Source organism: Plectropomus leopardus, chromosome 2 (assembly GCF_026936395.1).
Source record: "Plectropomus leopardus strain MGB_pleo_1.0 chromosome 2, ASM2693639v1, whole genome shotgun sequence".
NCBI lineage: Eukaryota > Metazoa > Chordata > Actinopteri > Perciformes > Serranidae > Plectropomus > Plectropomus leopardus.
The window spans coordinates 24681681-24700000 of NC_142177.1; the positions used below are offsets into that span (position 1 = coordinate 24681681).

Genomic DNA, 18320 nt, shown 5'->3' on the forward strand with positions numbered 1-18320 from the left:
ATATACACTATAGGGTGAAAAAAAAATCATACGCAACCCTTTACTCCAGAGTATACAACCGTTATACTCCTATATGATCATATTATGATATGTCTTATATCTCCTATGATGAACGTTTTTTGTCATCAAATGCATCAATTTGATGGTTGAAAAAAGGTAGGAAAGTATTTATGGCGTCATCATTTTAAAAACCTACAGATCAAGGCTGCATGATATGACAAAAATATGCAATGTGTGATTATATGTTGAATAAATGAAAAGATATATCTTTCTTTCAGCCACTTTCAGTATACTGCTAATTTATTACAAAAAATGGCTTGTTGAATTGAAAACATTAAGGGAAAATTATTTCCCAAATTCTTTTATTAAACAAAGTGAACATCAAACTGAACACAGAAGGCGCAAATAAAAAAGAAGACTGAAAGTTAGCTTTTAGAGTGCAGTTTTCAACTGATATTTCAACACACACAAAAAACCCTAATATATATATATATATATAAATTATTGTGCATGATAATTACAATGTGAAAGACTCTGAAACACCTCCTAGTGGATGAGGATGTAATTGAGGTTAAACATCCTGTTAGCATTCTGTCTAACCTTTAGAGGGAGCTGTAGTTTTTCAAAGCTAACCAAATAATTGTTTCATATTTGTTTACATGATGAGGTGCTGGTGGCGTTGAGATTTCTGACCACATAAATTCAACATAACTGGTTTGAGTCTGAACGGGAAACCCTGCTGCATGAATTACTTCCTCTCTTTCTACTGATTATCAGACAAAGACAAAATAAATGCCAGAAGAAAATACTTTTTAAAAAATAGCTGTTTAGAATATATAAATACTTATATAGATTATAGACCATAAAAAACAAAACATGTTTAAAGTTTTAGAAAAGAGGCACATAAAAGATGTTAAGGCCGGCGTGTGGAACTTTTGTCTCCCCCTGCTGGCAGTGAGAGTAATTACACAACCACTGTTAGTGCCATCAGGGCGAGTTCTTTTCTATTTGGTTTCTTTTTTATTTGGAGCATCTACTTCGGAAACTTTCTTTGGATGTGTCTCAGTATCTATTTCCGCCATAGTGTCTGCCACACTTCCTGTTTTTTATAATCTCTATTTCAAACTGTCAACATACGACAGAACATCGCCTGGTCCTCATGTGACTAAGTATGCACGGGACCGCACGAGGGTCCAGTGCGCAATTTTACCCATGTATTGATCTCTCTGACATACTACTACTGCCGACTGCTGCTTGTGTCTGTCTGTGAGTTTGTGTATGGTCTGGGTAGATTGTAAAACTGAATTGCCCTTCTGAGATGAATAAAGTTGTCTGAATCTGAATTACAAGAAAAACTCAGAATCACCAAACTAATCTTTAATCTCTAATCTTCTTTAATCTTTCCCCCCCTTTCCCTCTAACTGGTAGACCTGAAACACATCACTTCCATTCACCAGCATAGGAAAGCCGTCACAGACGTCACACACCAAAACTCTGCTGTTAAGTAGGGACAGCCTTCCCTTGTAGCAATAGGCTTAATCAGAATTTTGTGAACTCTTTTGGCAAAAGTTTGAATTTTACAGATGTTCATTTATATGTAAAAGTAGCACACACATTTTACCTTTCTTTTCTCCTGTAGGGATAAGCTATATTTTGACATTAATAGCACTTAGAATTATTCTTCCTTTTCAGGATGCTGCTTGTCTAAAAGTCAAATTGTTGTGGCTGAATGCTGACAAAATATTTCTTTTATCATTAAAAGTAATTGTAAAAGCATTACGAGAATAAGGAACAGCTCTGAAAAGACAATCGTTATGGAAGTGTTGTACATAAGTTCAATATGAATGGATGACGATTTGATGAGTGACGAATTAAAAGGTAAAACCAGCATAAAGTTTATTGGTAAGCTGGTGTGACCTTTGTGAGTCACCAGAACAGCTTTAATGGTCCTGAGTATAGAGTCACTGAACTCTACTTAAGGGATCAACTGCATCTAAAATCTCCCTTTGGTGTTTAACTAGGTGGAAATCTGGCAACTGGGGAGGCCACAAGATATATTTCTCACTTAATTATGACTTTTATACTAAACTATTCACTGAAACCTGAAGAGAATCATATATTCACTGTCTTTCTCCTCTAATTTATCCAGGTTTTTCCTTTTCCTTTTGCTTGATAAGGACAAATACAAAAGTTCAGGATTGTTTCAGCTTTAAAGAAAGATCCATAAAAAATCTGATAAAAGTGTTGTAATCGTCAGACAAGCAGTGTGAAAAACTTTATCATTTTGGAGAAGCTCTTACTAAACAGGCGAGGAGGATTGCGACTCATATTCACAGGGGGATGTGGCATCATCGCAGGATAAATGCTGAGATTTCCTGCCAGCTATCACAACCGTGATGCAGCTCAGCTAAGCAGCAAAATATATTCAGCTTCACAATTTTAGCTGTGGAGGTGCAGTCTTGTAAAATTAAACACTGTATGCTGCTGAGTAAAGGATACGTGCATTCAAAGTTGTAAAACTTCAAAGAGAAATCACACCTTTAATGAGTCCTTTCTCCTGCAGCGCCTGCAGAGGAGGTCTCTTCAGGATCAACTTCTTCAGCCGGGTCTTCACTCGTTTCCTCTCCGTGTTCTCCAGGTTAGACGATGAGCGAGGGACTGCAGAGGAAGGAAAGGAAGAGATGGAGGAGGAGGACGAAGAGAAGGAGGAAGAGGAGGTCAGTGCAGGGCGCTGGGCTGCGGCGGGGCAAGAAAGCAGATGAGAGGGGATTGTGGTGAGGATAAAGAGCGGGAGGGCCGGGCGACGGCGGAGGTGAGACAGGACTGACGGGGGGATTATTTGCCACGGGGGCCTCGTGAAAATGTAAGTGGGTTGGATGGATGAGAGGATGGAGGAGAGGATGGAGGGATGTAAGAAGCCTGTGTGGAAGTTTAGAAAGAAAAGTGATAACGATGATGATGATGATCACGATGATGACGACACGACAATGGAGTGAGAGTAAACTAAAGTGGAGGGCAGGAGGTTGTGCAAAGGAAGGAAGTCAGAGTGGAGCGATGAGAAGAGGCACTGTGTGGTGACAACTTACGTGATGTTCTCCTGTCATCCTCGTCTCCGCTGTGCTCCAACATCTCCACGCTGCCTGCTCGCCTCAGAGAGTACAGGAGGACGTTGTCTAAAGGGTTTTCACGGTCCTGGAGGAGTGAAACAGCGCTCGACGTGTTAACTAAGAGAAACATTTACAAAGTCATTCAAACCAATTCAAGAACTAGATAAAACCGCCACGTTGTTGTATGACTCCACACACCAGTCACGCTGCACTTACAGTTTACATCCATGTCTGTGAAAACATGGATGCTTCACACACAGAAGATGTAAACAACAAGCAGTTTCAAGGTGGTTCTTGAGGGTTACTTTAATACCTGATACATGAGGTCACTGTGACCTTGATCTTTGACCGCCAGATCCTATTCAGTTGATTCTTGTGTCCAAGTGGATGTTTGTGCCAAATTTTAGCCAAGTACCTAACGGCCATCCCGAGATATTGCATTCACAAGAATCAGACTATTGTTGAGCTGCAGTGAATGTTTGTGTCAAATTTGCCACAAGAATGATATGAATTTAAGTCCACAATAGCCTTGACCTTTGAACACAAAATCGAATCAGCTCATCCTTGAGTCTACTCGAATATTTGTGCCAAATTTGAAAACAATCTCTACGGTTTTCTTGAAATATCGCCTTCACAAGAATGAGAGATTCAAAGGTCACAGGGACCTTGACCTTTGAACTCTGAGCACCAAAATCTAATTAGCTCATCATTGAGTCTAAGTGAATGTTTGTGTCAAATTTGAAGGAATTCCCTTAAGGTGTTCTTGAGATATCGCATTCACAAAAATGTGGCATACGTACGGACAACCCGAAAACATAATGCTTCCGGCCTTGGCTATTAGAGAGGCCTAAAGGCATAAAAATTTTGATACCTGAAAGTGCATCTGGGCGAGACAGCCACTTTTAGACAAGAGGTGAAAGTGCCTCTAATCGCCAAAAAGCTGGGTCTATTTTATTTTCTACATTTCTATATTTTCTATATCATTTTAGTAATAGCCTAGTGTCACTGCTAGATGAGCAAACACACACACACACACACACACACACAAACAAAGGCAGACAGACAGAAGATATTACCCATATTGGTTCAAATGTAAATTCAGTTCGAGTTCGAATAGACAGGGGCAAGTCAAATTTGACGACTTTGACACTGATGCTGCTCTGGTGTGAGTGTTTTGCAGGCTAGCGAAATATCCTTGTGCTGACTATTTACTGGGGTTTACCATCGACTGACGCAAAAATGGAAATAGCAAATAATTGCAACCACTGCCTTTGCTCCGTAGTTTAAACCAATGATCTAATACTTTTCATAAAATAAAATAATATCGTTCTGTTCTTCTCCTAATTAGATTGAAGTACTTTTTCCAAGAGCCAAATTAAAAAATGTCTGATTTTCAAGGTATTCAAGGACTTAATTTTTGAGAGTTTTTTTTCAAGCACCTCAAGCACCTTGCACGAACCCTCTGAATGGTACCAAACATAAACCCCACCTAAAAAAAGCAAACTATTCCTTTATTATATAAGTTTAAATATTCTACATCTCATCTAGAAGGATAATTAAAAAAAAACAACAAAACAAAAAGAAAAAGACGTTCAAGGATGTGTGTTTAATGTTCAACGAAAGGCAGTGAAAAAATGTCAAGTTATTTACTGATGGCAAGACATTATTAGATCCGAATGGAAACCATTTTACCACCAATGGAGAAGTGGTCCATTGAAAGTACAACTCTCTGTGTGTGTCGTGTGTCTCACCAGCCTGTCGATGACGCTCTGGATTGTGGTGTACCACTCTTTGATCAGAGAGTCTGTCTCCGACTGCAGCAGGAACTCGTTCCCTGTCACTGTCCTCAGCTACAACACACACATAGACACAAACCATATCAGTGTGTGATGAACTGTCTCCCAAAGCCACGTAAGTAAGAGGAAAAATATGTATTTTTGAGTTTGGGTCAAATTATCCCTTTAAGCTCAATAGTCTGGACATTTTAAAGGCAGAAAAACACGTGCACGTCATCTGCCACATTTCACTGGAGTTAATTTTCATAGCTTCCTCTTCCTCACTGAGTGACCGGGTGAAATAAAGCTTCCTACTCTCACTTCCCTCACTGACAACGACTCTTTGCTGACAAAAATAGGATTCTATGTTTTACAGCTTATCTACAATCACATTGTCGTCACTGCGCATCTGCTCACCGCAACAATTCAAATGAAAATCAGTCTGAACAGAAAGAGTGTTTGAGGATGATTAAATGATATATTGAGATAATGTGATTCTTTTATTTTCTTTTTACCGTGTTTTCTGATTCTTTCTCCACTTGCATCTTACCCTGAAGACGTTCTTTTTGCTGGACAGGTCGTTGGCCCAGTGCAGCTGCGCTCCTCTTAAATCCACGCTGCTCTCAGGGCGACTGTTTCCTGGTTTCTGTTTTATTAATAAAAAGCCAAACAGGCAAATAAATCAGGTTTTGTTCTATTAGTTGGCCAAATTGAGGCATACATGTTTCTAAAAATGGAGTTTGGTTGTTTTATGCTGCAGAGAATTTGTGTCAACCACTTTTGACTGACATTATGACCAAAAACACCTGCAACAGGTTTGTGTTTATGGACAGAACAGTTGGTGTGTGTCATTTCACAGCAAGTTGGAATAAGGTCATCATGGTTTTGTCAATGTGGAAATAGTTACAGTTTCCCCAAACAAAACAAACACACTCTAGCCCTTTTTGGAGACGGCTTCACAATCTGCAATAAAGTTGTGAAGTTTTAATAATGATAAAAATAATAAAAAAACTTCATTTATATAGCACTAGCAATAAAACAATAACATAAAGTGCAAACAGCACAGTGATTATACATGAATACTGGAGAGGGATGACAAAACCTTGCAACGGCCATATATTAAATATACAAAAATGCTTTCCTATAAAGTAAATAACTGTCCCAAGATAATTGTAACACTGCAAACAGAAATGTGTCCAACATAGCGGACAGCAATATCCAACTGTGTAGGCACTTATTGTTTTGGTTTTTTTCTAAAAGCTGATCTTTGTGCAACAGTCCGGTCAGCTGACTCTGAGGGTTACTTCACAATATTTAATCCTAAAATGAAAAAAAAAAGAAAAATCCACCATGCAGAAAAACTGACATCTGCACTTACAGAATGACTCACAGTTGGCTGTAGATTTTGAAATCTAGACATTTACACCCTGTTCTTTAACCATATACTAGAACAAAACACTAAATTATGTTTTTGCAAAGACATTACATGGACTAAAAGCACAGAGCTCTTACCCAGCTGGAAGGTGTCTGTGATTTAGGATCTTTGAAGAAAACCAGACTGTTCCCAACCAACACGACCCAGGAGGGGCTCCAGCTTTTCCTGCAACACAACACACTGATCAGATGAGATTTAGCCAAGCAGATCATTCTCACATTAATTTATTCAAACACCATACAAACAGATGCAACCTAAATTACATTTTTCTGTCTTTAATGAGAGCAGCCTCACCTCAGTTTCCGGCCTCCTTCTGCGATCTTCGTCTTGTTCAAGAGGCCGGCCTTCTCCAACTCCTGACAACACATTAACAGGGTTTAGCAGCAGAATCTGCAACATTCAAGCAGTCGTATTAATACTGTCACAGTAATGTTATCACTCAGGGGAGGCATCGACGCCCTGAGTAATGAAATGTTAACAGTAAAGTACAGCGGAGGGCTTCTCCTCTGTGTAATACAATGCATCCTGAGCGAACCCATTTAACTGTTAACAAACGTTGCATCATTTAAAAAATAGCGGGAGGGGAGCTGCTCTAAAATCTCCCACTGCGGTATGGCCCCGTTTAAGGTGCAGAAGAAAAGAATTAACACTAACTATGAAGTTATAAGTGTTGAGTACAGTATATAAAGAAAAAGAGGAACAAACTGAGAAAAAGCAGATAACAGAGAGAGAAACAGAGGAAAGCTTAGTTTATTTTATTCAAATAGGTTTGAACATATCCATTGCTCAGACTAATGCAGCCTTACACCAAATGGCTTTAAAAGGTTTTTTACTGTCACAGATAAATTTCCAGTGTTGGGATAAAATTGTGAGTTTGTTCTAGCACCTGTTATCTTGATGGTTAGGTGTAAGGTGGTCATAAAATTCAGTCCGAGCTGTCGGTCTTTCTCTTGTCTTTATGTTTCGATAAAATCAAGCATGTTTAATGTTATCATAAGTTTTTTGCCTTGGCTCAACGACATGAACATTTTCAATGGCCAATAGTTGCTTTCTCTCAAGCAAAAAACACAAACCAGGTAGACAGTTAACAAGGAGGGGACCTCCAGGGAGGCAAAAGAACATAAACAAGTCTTGGTTTTCTTGAACTGTGAAAAAGGGGGATAAGCTGTTGGAGATGTGACGTAAAAACAGATTAAGAGAGCCAGCCAACCAGTAATAACTTTATTGGGAAATCAAAATTTTTAAACCGTTCCTCTCTCATTTTAATACTCTTCTTCCACCTGGAGCGGCTATCCAACGGAGCAAGGTAGCAAGTTGAGGCGACAAAATCCAAAATTTAAAGCCAACACAGTTTAGTTTTTTGAAAAATATTGATTAGCAAGAACACTGTCAATATTTGACGTTTTTTATCTTTATCTTTATTTATCTTCTGTTCTGCGTATTTGCGGACACATAAAAAATTGTTAACATGTCATGTTTCTTACAGGGAGTTTGGCATATTATTTTCCACCAGCAGCAAGTTGGACTTAAATGTTGAGTCGTAGTCAGTAGGCATTTGTTAATTTGTTGAGCTTAGTGAATGGAAGAGTTATGCTCAAAAAGTTGAGTGTAAAATATTTTTCCATTTATAGTTATTCAGATTAATCCAAAAATCCTCACTGTAAACAGTTTTCTCTGTATTTTTAGATTATAGTTCCCAATAAAATATTTTTGTAAGAGTAACCGCTACATTTATCATTTCACTCACATAATATCTGCAAATAAAACAACAACTGTCTGCTTGACTTGTTACCTGGGAATATGGAAAATCCCATGAATTTTAGAAAGCTATTCTGTCAGAACGGTATGTTACAAATGTCTGTGTTCTTGTTTGTATATGAAACAGAACTGGTCAGAAAATGTTCATGCTGTGCTGTATTCAGTTATTTTTCCTTAAGTAACTAAAATATGACAAGGTCGGCAGAAAGCGAAGCTTGTAAAGCTTTATGTCCACTGCCCTGTTTTTTCTGCTGTTGTGTGTTGGTGTAACAGCATGACTGCCGACTTCATTAAAAAGGCTGGTTGAATAATTGATTTTTGCTCATGATTCATTTAAAAAGGTTTTGGAGGAGAGTTCAAAACATTTTTTCAGTTTAACAGTAAGTTTAAACACCCGCTTAACACTTGTTTTGGTAGTTTTAAAAGAAGCAGTTTAAAAGTTGAGGATGCCCTGATGTTAAAAGGAATTGTGTGTTCAAAGGTGTCTTTATACAGTACATTTAGTACATATAGTATTGTAATAGTAAATCAGTATCAAATATTGCACTCATGTTCAGGTATTTTTATTCAAAAAGTAAAAGGCAGTGGTTTCTCACCGGTGTACAGCCATCACTGTCTGGAGAGCTCTGAGGAGACGGAGGCTCCACGACGATGTTGGTCACATTACAGGAATAATCTCTGCACTGCTGGACCATCTGAAAGACAGGAAGTGGGCCTCATAAATGGCATTCATTTATCTGCATTTGTGTATGCGTATATGTCCAGTGCACTGCCTAAAAAAAGTTTATTTGCATTTCCTCTTCTGTGTATCTCTGAATACTGAACACACAGTTTATAACCTTGCGTTTGAGTGTGTGTTTGAAGGTGAGTACCTTGCCGTTCTCAGGCAGGATCATAGACTGGGAGTGGCTGAGCTGCTGCTTGATGTCATGCAGGGTGGCAGAGTTATGGCACTGGGCATCAGTATTGCTGAACTGCATCGTGCTCAGGGTGTCAGAGGAGGCGGCGCGCTGCATGCTCTTCACAGGGTGGGGGTCAAATGTGGGGACAGTGGTGAACAAGGCAAAGGGCAATCATTCAAAAATAAATACAATGTGCTCCCATTGTATTTAACGCCAGTGGATCCTGTGAGATCTGATAAGTGTTTGTTTTCATATGATAACTAAACTGAGACTATAGAAAAACATACACTAAATATAACATAAAGAAAAAGGTTAAAGTATTTAGCTAATGCTCTTGCCTAAAGCAACCTTAAACAAGTACAAAAGCACAATCAGCATAAATTAAAACCACAAACAGGCAAAAGTGAGGAGCAACAGAAATGTCAGGGGCTTTAAAAAACAAAAAACAAAAGAAAAAACACACAGTTTCTCCCCCAAATTCTTTATTTCCTATTTAAGCAGGTGTTGGTGACACATTTACCATCAATTTTAATTTGAACTTACTTTGAAATTTATGCAAACAAGCATGCAACCTGTAACATTATCAAGGAGGACATTAACTCCTCTAAACTTTTAGTTTTGATTATTTATGCAATGAAGAAGCACCTAACACTATATTTTCACTTGAATAGTGTGATAGCATAACAATCAACAGGCTGCAGAGTGTCCTTGTCCTATCCTGTTGCTTTTTTATTTTTCAGCAGACTAATTTGCTTAAATTTTCACGGGTTTTTACACTGCAGGAAAAGTGCAGATTACAGTGGGCTGAAGGAACCTTTAGTTTGTTGAAAAGCAGTTCCTGTAACTAAATGTCTGGGGAACTTCTGGTGGAAACACGGCTATAGTCAACAATATTAAGTATCTGCACCACAAACAGTAATCTGTCTAAAATCCTTGTTTGCTTTTTTCAGCTTTTCATTCCATGTTATACCTGAGGTGATGACCTTTGCTCACTAGCAGGACATTTTGCCTAATGGTTCATTTTGCTACAGTGGTTGTGTTATTTTTTTTACAGATTATTTTTGGGGGCTTTTTGGCCTTTGGTCTGGAATCAAACCCACAGCTGCTGCAGCAAGGACAAAGCCTTTGTACACGGGGCGCCTGAACATCCAGCTGAGCTAGTGGACGCCCCTAGTAGCTGTATTATTGACAGGTGCTTTCGTGTCGCATGATATCTTTGTTCCTCTGACTGTAGACAGCAGAGTGGATAAAAGCTCTAAATTAGTTTGTATATATTAGAAAGTGCCACAGTCAGGGGCAGGAACTGGATGCTGATCTACAAATCATACTTGGGTTTAAATGTCACCTCACCTCACACGGGCTCAGCAACAGGTTTTCTTTGTGTGCTCTCAGTAGATAATCATACAGTGGTCACCATAATGACACGATCTGCCATTCTGGATCAATGCTGAATAAAGCTGAAGGTATCTTAAACAATTCCTCTTTGGGGAGACAATAATGCAGCAGCAGTTCTGCATCATAAATTCATTTGCATTTTTCAACTGCGAATATTTTGTAGTATTTTTACATCAGCAATACTACAAACTATTAAAGGTCCAGTGTGTAGGATTTAGGGGGGTTTATTTGAAGAAACAGAATAAAATGTAATAAGTATGTTGTCTTCAGTGTATAATTACCTGAAAATAAAAATCATTTTGTTTTTGTTACCTTAGAATGAGCTGTTTATATCTACATTGGGAGCGTGTCTCTGTCGATGGAGATCACCATGTCGCACCGCCATGTTTCTACAGTATACCAGAGCACACAATAAAAACACTCTCGACAGAGCCATTCACGTTTTCATGTTGGCCGCCTTAGTTAGCAGCCTCACTAAAACTAGCAGTGTCAGAAATAAAGCACTGATTTCCGAATATGAACTAGCTGCATTTTTACCAGTTTTAATCACTGGGTCCGTTTGTTTTGGAGAAAAAAAAGATTTCTGTGGATAATTTGGCTCCTGATAAAAACCTCCTGAACGTTTGGGTCTCAAGTTATCAGACAGAGACCTCTGCAGATAACTCCCAGTTAAAACCTCCTGCACAATGAACACTGAGGGAATCCTAAACGGGAGAAGTTTCTGTTGGTTGCAATCTGCAATCCTCACTAATAGATGCCAAAATGTCTCCCTAAAATGTAGACACTGTCCCTTTGCTAATTTCATAATTTCACATGCCAGTACATTTTTGAGTGAAAAAAAAAAAAAAATTCTCAGATTCCAGCTTCCTAAATGTGAATATTTTCTGGTTACTTTCTTCTTCTATGTCAGTAAACTTGTGGACAAATTTTGCCATCTTAGGCTTTGTGAAACTGATTGACATTTTTCACCATTTTCTAATAATTATACACTGAACAAAAATTTGATAAATAGAGAAAATAATGCACAGATTAGTCAACAATGAAAATATTAATTAGTTGCAGCCCTACTTTACAGACTGGCAAATGGGGACAAACTGCAGCTTCCTTGAAAAGTTAAAGTTATTTTGCTTCACTTCACAGGAAGAGCTGAGAGGCAAAGTGTCACACAACGATGCGTGAGCGTGCATCTTTACTTTACATGCAGAATATTTATGCTTATAATTCCACACACATACAGATACAAGTGTGCATGATCACAACACAAATGAACACACTCCAACTGCTTCAACTTTTCATGCAGCAGCAGCCATAATTAAGTACCTTTCCCAATCTCTGTAACCCAGTTTCAACAATCAGACTAAATATCCCTCCTAATGTTTGCCGTCTTTTCATGCAAGGAGGATTAGCACTAAGAGCCAGATCTGCTCCTTTGCTAAGAGGAGGCCTTTAAAAGGGCTTTAAACCAAGCGCACCCACACCCCACTGTGATGCAACATGTTGCAGTAAGAAATGCTTGGGTAACAGCCTTTCTTTTTACACCATGAGTTGCTATTTCACCACCTTAATATGCATAAATGCTGATCTCTGAGAATCTAAAGAGCATAGCTGGCATTACTTTAATGTATTCTACAGTAATACAGTGGAGATGCAGTTTTTGCAAATCTAACGACTCGAGTTCATTGATTTTCATGAGGAAAATACCCTTCATCAAAAGCCCTTTAAGCGTTCATAAAACACTTAGGATTACCCGCCCAGCCAGGCGAGAAGAACAAGGAAAGAGTTGTCAGCTTTTAAAAGAAGAATAGGAAGTCTTAGTAATCTGTGGATTTGTATGTGTAGATATCAAGCTAATGATTCTGGAGGCAGACGTGCAAACACAACACAAAGCAGGATTTTTTCTTATGCAGCGATAAAGTCAAGGTGGCAGACTACGCCACCAGAGTTGTGTGACATCATGTTTATCATACATCCTATGGTGCAGAGAGAATATGTAAATGTGGTGAAGGGTGCTTTTCTTTTACCTTTCACTTTGAAACATGTTAATAAGATACAATACAAAAAACACAAGGTGATATGCATTACTCTAGCGATGAGAGAGTGCGGCAGGTAGAGAAGAGGTTTACCTGTTTCATCTGCCAGCCACTGTCATTATTCCTCTGGTGGCTCCCAAAGATGAAATCAGGTGACAGCTAGAGAGAAAGATTAAGAGACAGGAAACACGGATGATCAGTTACTGTTTATATTTCATCTTAATTTAAAGGTCCAGAGTGTAAGATTTAGTGGATATTAGCAGTGAGGATTGTAGATTGAAACTAGCTGAAACTTCTTCTGGCTATATTTCCATAGCTTTTAGAAGGTTTTTACTGGTAGCCAAATTATCCCCAGAGGTCAACGCCTCTCCAAAACACTGACCCAGTTTATCTCCTACACTGTTCAACTGGTCACAGATGGGTCGCTGGCCTGTGTGCTTTTCTCTGATAACTTGAGATCCAAGTCAAGTCAAGTCAATTTTATTTATAGAGCCCATTATTACAAAACACGGTTTGCTTCAGAGGGCTTTACAGCATACAACATCCCTCTGCCCTTAGACTCTCACATCACCTAAGGAAAAACACCCCCAAAAAAGAACCCCTGAAACGGGGGGGATGGAAGAAACCTCAGGAAGAGCAGCTAAGGATGAGGAGGGATCCCTCTTCCAGGATGGACAGACGTGCAATAGATGTCGTAAATAACAGTTGAATTACAATAATGGCATAAAGGAAAGAGAAAGAGAGAGGGGAAGAGAGAGGGACTGAGGAGGAGAGAGGGGGAGAGATGCACAGCAATAATGGTAACAAATGCATGTCATATTACAATAATGATAGTTGCAAAAATTACTAAAAGCACTCTATGATAGCATGTTATGCTATGTGCAAATATTGTGGGTGTTGATGGGATGTTGAAGTCCCATGCATACATCGATAGTGGAGGCGTGACTCATATAAATGGCAGTAGAAGGTCTTGTCGAGCAGGATCACGGTGCAACCAGGACCCACAACACAGTCAAAACAAATCAAGACGTTTTTACCGGAAAATAAATAATTTGTAAGGTCTCTTTCTCTCCAAAATAAATGGACCTAGTGACTAAAACCAGTAAAAACATGGAATAAAACAGTTTGACTTAAAAAAAAAAAAAATCTGTGTTTTTTTGACCCCGCTCGTCACGCAGGAACTGCAAATTATGATGGCTGACGTGAAAACGTGAATGGCCCTATGTAGAGCCAGTGTTTGGCTTGTCCTTTCTAGGCCACTGTAGAAACATAACAGTGCAACATGGCAGAGACCAAGACCTGCTCCCCATGTAGATATAAATGGTTCATTCTAAGGTAATTAAAAAAACAAAATAATTTTTATTTTGAGGTGATTATGCACAAAGAAAACTTATTACATATTATTTAATTTCTGCTAATACAGTATATCCCCCTAAATCCAACACACTCAACCTTAAAACACAACCAAGTTTTTTGTATAAATGACTTGTGAAAAATAAATAATCAAAGAATGTTTCACTCTTTGGCTTTCTGACAGTTTTTATGAAAACTAGATCAACCATGGCAGCAATTTTGGGTAACTTTCAGACCTACATGTGAAAACAGGATGCTGACAAATGTAAAGATAAGTCACAAAGCCCGGGCTAACGCTCATGCTCACATCAATACCGAAACTATTCCTCTGACCTGCTAACATCCTGCCACCTAAAAATGCTCCTTGATCCGCCACCACAGCACAGAGACATCCACACATACAAACACACACACTCGTGCCTGTGTTGAACTGAGGTTAATGAGAGGCAGTTACTGCCGTTACTCAGTAAGACAGTAAGACATGTTTGACTCAGGTGTGCAGATTTTTAGTTACTGAACTGGATCCCCCATGTTCACATAGATACAGTCATTTGAGGTTGTTGTGAGAATAGCAAAGTCAGAAGCAACACTTCTGACCATAAAAAACCAAATGTTTGAGCTATATCAGCATGACAACCACATATTAAGCTCCATTTAAAAAGCAGCGTTTGGCATGTGCTGCAAGAAATTCAACACCAATAACGACATGAAAACAACAACCCAGTTAAGGTATTGCATAAGAACTGAATATGAACTTACAGCAAAGGTGCTCATCATCACGGACTACTCAGTTATTCCAGGACAACTGCTGTTTCTGAGAGATTTTTTTCCTGTCGAGTTCAAGTCCTCTGCTGCCTGTCGCTTCATGCCAGGACTCAGAGTGTCAAAATGTAAAAACCATTTATCTGTCCCTCCCGTCTCAGCCTGCATCTACTTCCCTAAACTAGAGGGAAGCTGCCTTTATCAGCCGGCACAATCACACTTGTGTTCAGCAGCTCAGAATAATCACACCAAAAACTTTGCTGACATTAATCACCATCCCACACTTTCCTTTGTATGCAAAGACGATGTGGACGCTTAACTTCCGTAAAAGTGCCACAGTGTTAAATTGGTCTTTGTAAGTTAAGCTTTATCATTTTTTTTAAGTGTGCAGGTAATAAAAATGATTAAACCTTTCATGCTGTTAGATTGTTATGCTGCTAGATTCTTAGTACTGCCTGGTATGTGAAAATATGGTTGAGCATTTCAGCTACTTTGATAAAAATATGGATTATTATTTGGTTAAAATAACAACATTTAAAAAAAACAAAACAAAATTGCTACATATTTGTATTTAGGAATCAGATAAACAATTAGGTTTACAAATTGGTGTGAGGCTCATCTTTAGTATATTTATTGATACAATAACTAATAAACTACCAGCTAGATTCCTCAAGAGACACCTCCCACCAACATGAGTCAACATTAACACCTTAATGACACCTGCTGCTGTTCAGTGTGTGAAAACTAGTTAGCAAAAGACTAGAGAAGTGAAATAGTTGAGAATAATGGACTGTGGAGCTTCTAAAAAAATATTACAGTTGAAATATATATACATATATATATATATATATAGTGTAGAGAGACAGTAATATAGAAAGATGTCTATGGGAGGGTAAGAGTCTGTATAAGTGGGGGTCCTTGGCGTTTTGGACGAGGCCAGCTGCAGATGTAAAGAAACTGTTTTTGTGGCATGAGGTTTTGGTCCTAATGGACCGGACCCGCCTGTCAGAAGGCTGCGTTTCAAAGAGATTTTGTCCTAATTTTACATATTGAAAAGAACATATTTGGAGCATGATGCTAGTGTTGATCTCATAGCTCATCTGACAGGACTATAGGAGTACATGAAACGAAAGAAGTTGGGGACCACTGGGCTATTCTGCAACAATGCGTCGTATCTTATAAAGTGATATGTTATGTTTACGTTTTTAATCTGCAAAGTGTCAGTAAACAACGGCGCAACAAGAGAGATTTAATCCCCCTTTTAAATTTGGTCTCGCTCAGCATTTCACCCTGCTTTAATCTGGACCACAGTTTAGTCTGGACACCCTCTGCATTCATTGTGAGTATATAAGTAACTATATCTGTCAACATTTTTGTTCAAATACTTAATGTGAACAATTAATCAGAGATTTTGACTGACTGAGCATCTAGTTACTTCAGCTCTATTGTCAACTTCATAGAATATTCTGAGGAGCAAATAGTAGTATAAATAGCACTACAGGTAAGAGGAAAAAATCTACATTTTTGATTTTGGGGTGTCCCTTTAAATGTAACAGAATACAAGTATCAAGTAAAACGGAAATACAAATAAAAGTACCCCAAAAACTGCACTGTTTAAACAATCACAAAAGGCAGGAAGGAGTGAGCATGGTTTTTAAAAATACAAATGTAGACGAGAGAACACTGTGTGCCAACAAGTGGGTCACTCGGGTTTGAACACCTGGGTCATTAACTTGTGTGGCATGCAGTATGCATTATATATAATTGGTGGAGTTCCTGTTTAATACATGTAGCATAGAATAGAAAGTGACACATATAGGTCAACAGAAAGCATCTCAAACAGACTTGATGGGGGAATCACTGCTTTGATCATGCGGGTATTTTTTTGATGAGCAACATTAAATTTGAAACACTGACGCAACATTGAGGCAACGCAACCTTGAGATGCAAAATGCTTATCTCTGACAATCTGGATCATGCAGCTCGTGTCGCTTTACTACGCAGATGTCGTCATTGATTCAGGTTAATTGCAGTTACTGATGGCTGTTGCATAAATTCCAAAAACCCTGAAACAACAGATGTACTTCCTCACTCCGGAGCTTACAAACACTCCCTTGTAAAATCAAGTCTACCAAAAAAAGAATGAAACAGTAAGAGTTGGATGACGACAGCATCTGTGAGGTCAGGGTGGGATTTTAACGCTGATGAGAAGTTTCAGTGAGTGGTTTAAATGTAGCAATGTTTTGTAATGTTTTGGACTTAAACGAGTCCTCTGTGTGGCCCTAATGGCTTCTGCTCATCTGCATCAGATCAAGAGGCATTACCTCGTTATTCCCTTCAGGGATTAGCCCAACAAAAACACCATCTGAGAGGAAGGGTGTGTCAGAGGACAGTTAGTATATAAATAGTGAGTAGGTCAGTAAACGATGGGGCAACTAGAGATTTAATCCCCCATTTTAATTTGGTCCCGCTCAGCATTTCACCCCGCTTTAATCTGGACCGCAGTTTAGTCTGGACACCCTGTGCATTCTGGGTAACAGATATACGCTGACAAAAGATTCATTTGTATGAAAATGGGCAGAAGGTGTGTGTTTTTGTCTGTCTGTGTTTACAGTTAACAAAGCACAGCTGTTTACACTTAAGCAATGTTACATGGGGATGATAATTTGACATTATTAATGATTTTTTACATCACACCACCAAGCATTAAGTTAAGTAATAGTTAGGAGTTTTTGTAGTGGGGTTGTATGAGGTGCTTATTCATATTGAGTGTATTAAATACAGTAGATGTTGGTTCACGCAGCCCCAGTTTGGAGAAGCAGGCAGGAATATCGCCACAGAAGCCAAGTAATATACTGTTATGGACGGGGTAGCAGCAAAATGCATTTTAGCCACCTATAATAAATGAGTATACACTACATTTTAAATATTTTCACTGCTTTACCTCAGACAACTCTTTCTGTTGGGGAACTGAAGCTACTGTATCTTCTATGCTCTCTTTAAAGCCACCAGACTCCTTTGACAAAAACAGTAATTTTACCTCACAGAATGCAGGAGTTGCAGATCCACTGCTGCCTCGATCAGTTAGTTTGTGACACTGTGTGACTTTAGTGTTTTAAAGGTTTGATTGGATTTACCAAAGTCACTCAATAACACAAACAAACTCCCGCACCACACTGCCTGCTTGAGCAGCCCGTGCATGTCGCAGACTGTCTTGTTTGTTTGTTTTTTATTTCATTTTGTTGGTGCCTGTGTTAACAGGTTAGAGCAGCCACACTGCCTGATTGAGCAGCGGTGCTCAGCTGCAGCTCAGCTGCGGCACATCTACAGAAAAGGAGTCTTGCCTAACTTTTCAGCGTGACGCACACATTTATTTGGAAAATTACTGACAGTGATTATGGTCTTTTGATAGTCATATTGATATTGCGCCACCTTCCACTACAGTCTCAATGCCTCGATCTCTCACAGACATGAAAAAATAGAAATATTACTTGTTCTTCTTCTTACTCAACAGTTCCTGTTTGCATTTCAAAATAAAAGCCTTCTGAAGTTGTTTATTTCGACAAAATCCCTTCATTTGTTAACACAAGGCTTTATATTGTGAAATATTTGCAGGACTATGTTGCTGAAATGCTTGTACAGCTCCACAAATCAGTGGAGTATTGGCTTTTAATTATGGAAATACAGCAGTTACAGCAGCAGGCAGCTCTGTAGCAGTAACAATGCTGTCTGTGTAAAAACAGCAAGAGTGCAAGCTGCAGCAGCTCAGCAAGGAAGCCGTCACTGGCTGCTCATGCAGGCAG

The 18320-nt window shown here is 38.8% G+C and overlaps 1 protein-coding gene across 3 annotated transcripts in view; it reads right to left on the minus strand.

Annotated features, from left to right (window-relative positions):
• arhgap9 (Rho GTPase activating protein 9) overlaps positions 1 to 18320 on the minus strand; it is a 62993-nt gene that overhangs the window by 12410 nt on the left and 32263 nt on the right. For 2 of the 3 annotated variants that reach the window (XM_088088938.1, XM_042505762.2), the window contains exons 8-16: positions 12496 to 12561; positions 8948 to 9094; positions 8672 to 8770; positions 6612 to 6673; positions 6395 to 6482; positions 5433 to 5528; positions 4859 to 4957; positions 3087 to 3192; positions 2539 to 2658 (exon numbers count right to left, since the gene is read on the minus strand). In XM_088088938.1, the coding sequence (XP_087945064.1) occupies positions 2539 to 2658; positions 3087 to 3192; positions 4859 to 4957; positions 5433 to 5528; positions 6395 to 6482; positions 6612 to 6673; positions 8672 to 8770; positions 8948 to 9094; positions 12496 to 12561 (883 nt within the window). The remainder of the gene's footprint in view (positions 1 to 2538; positions 2659 to 3086; positions 3193 to 4858; positions 4958 to 5432; positions 5529 to 6394; positions 6483 to 6611; positions 6674 to 8671; positions 8771 to 8947; positions 9095 to 12495; positions 12562 to 18320) is intronic. The other variant, XM_088088943.1, reaches the window with a different exon arrangement.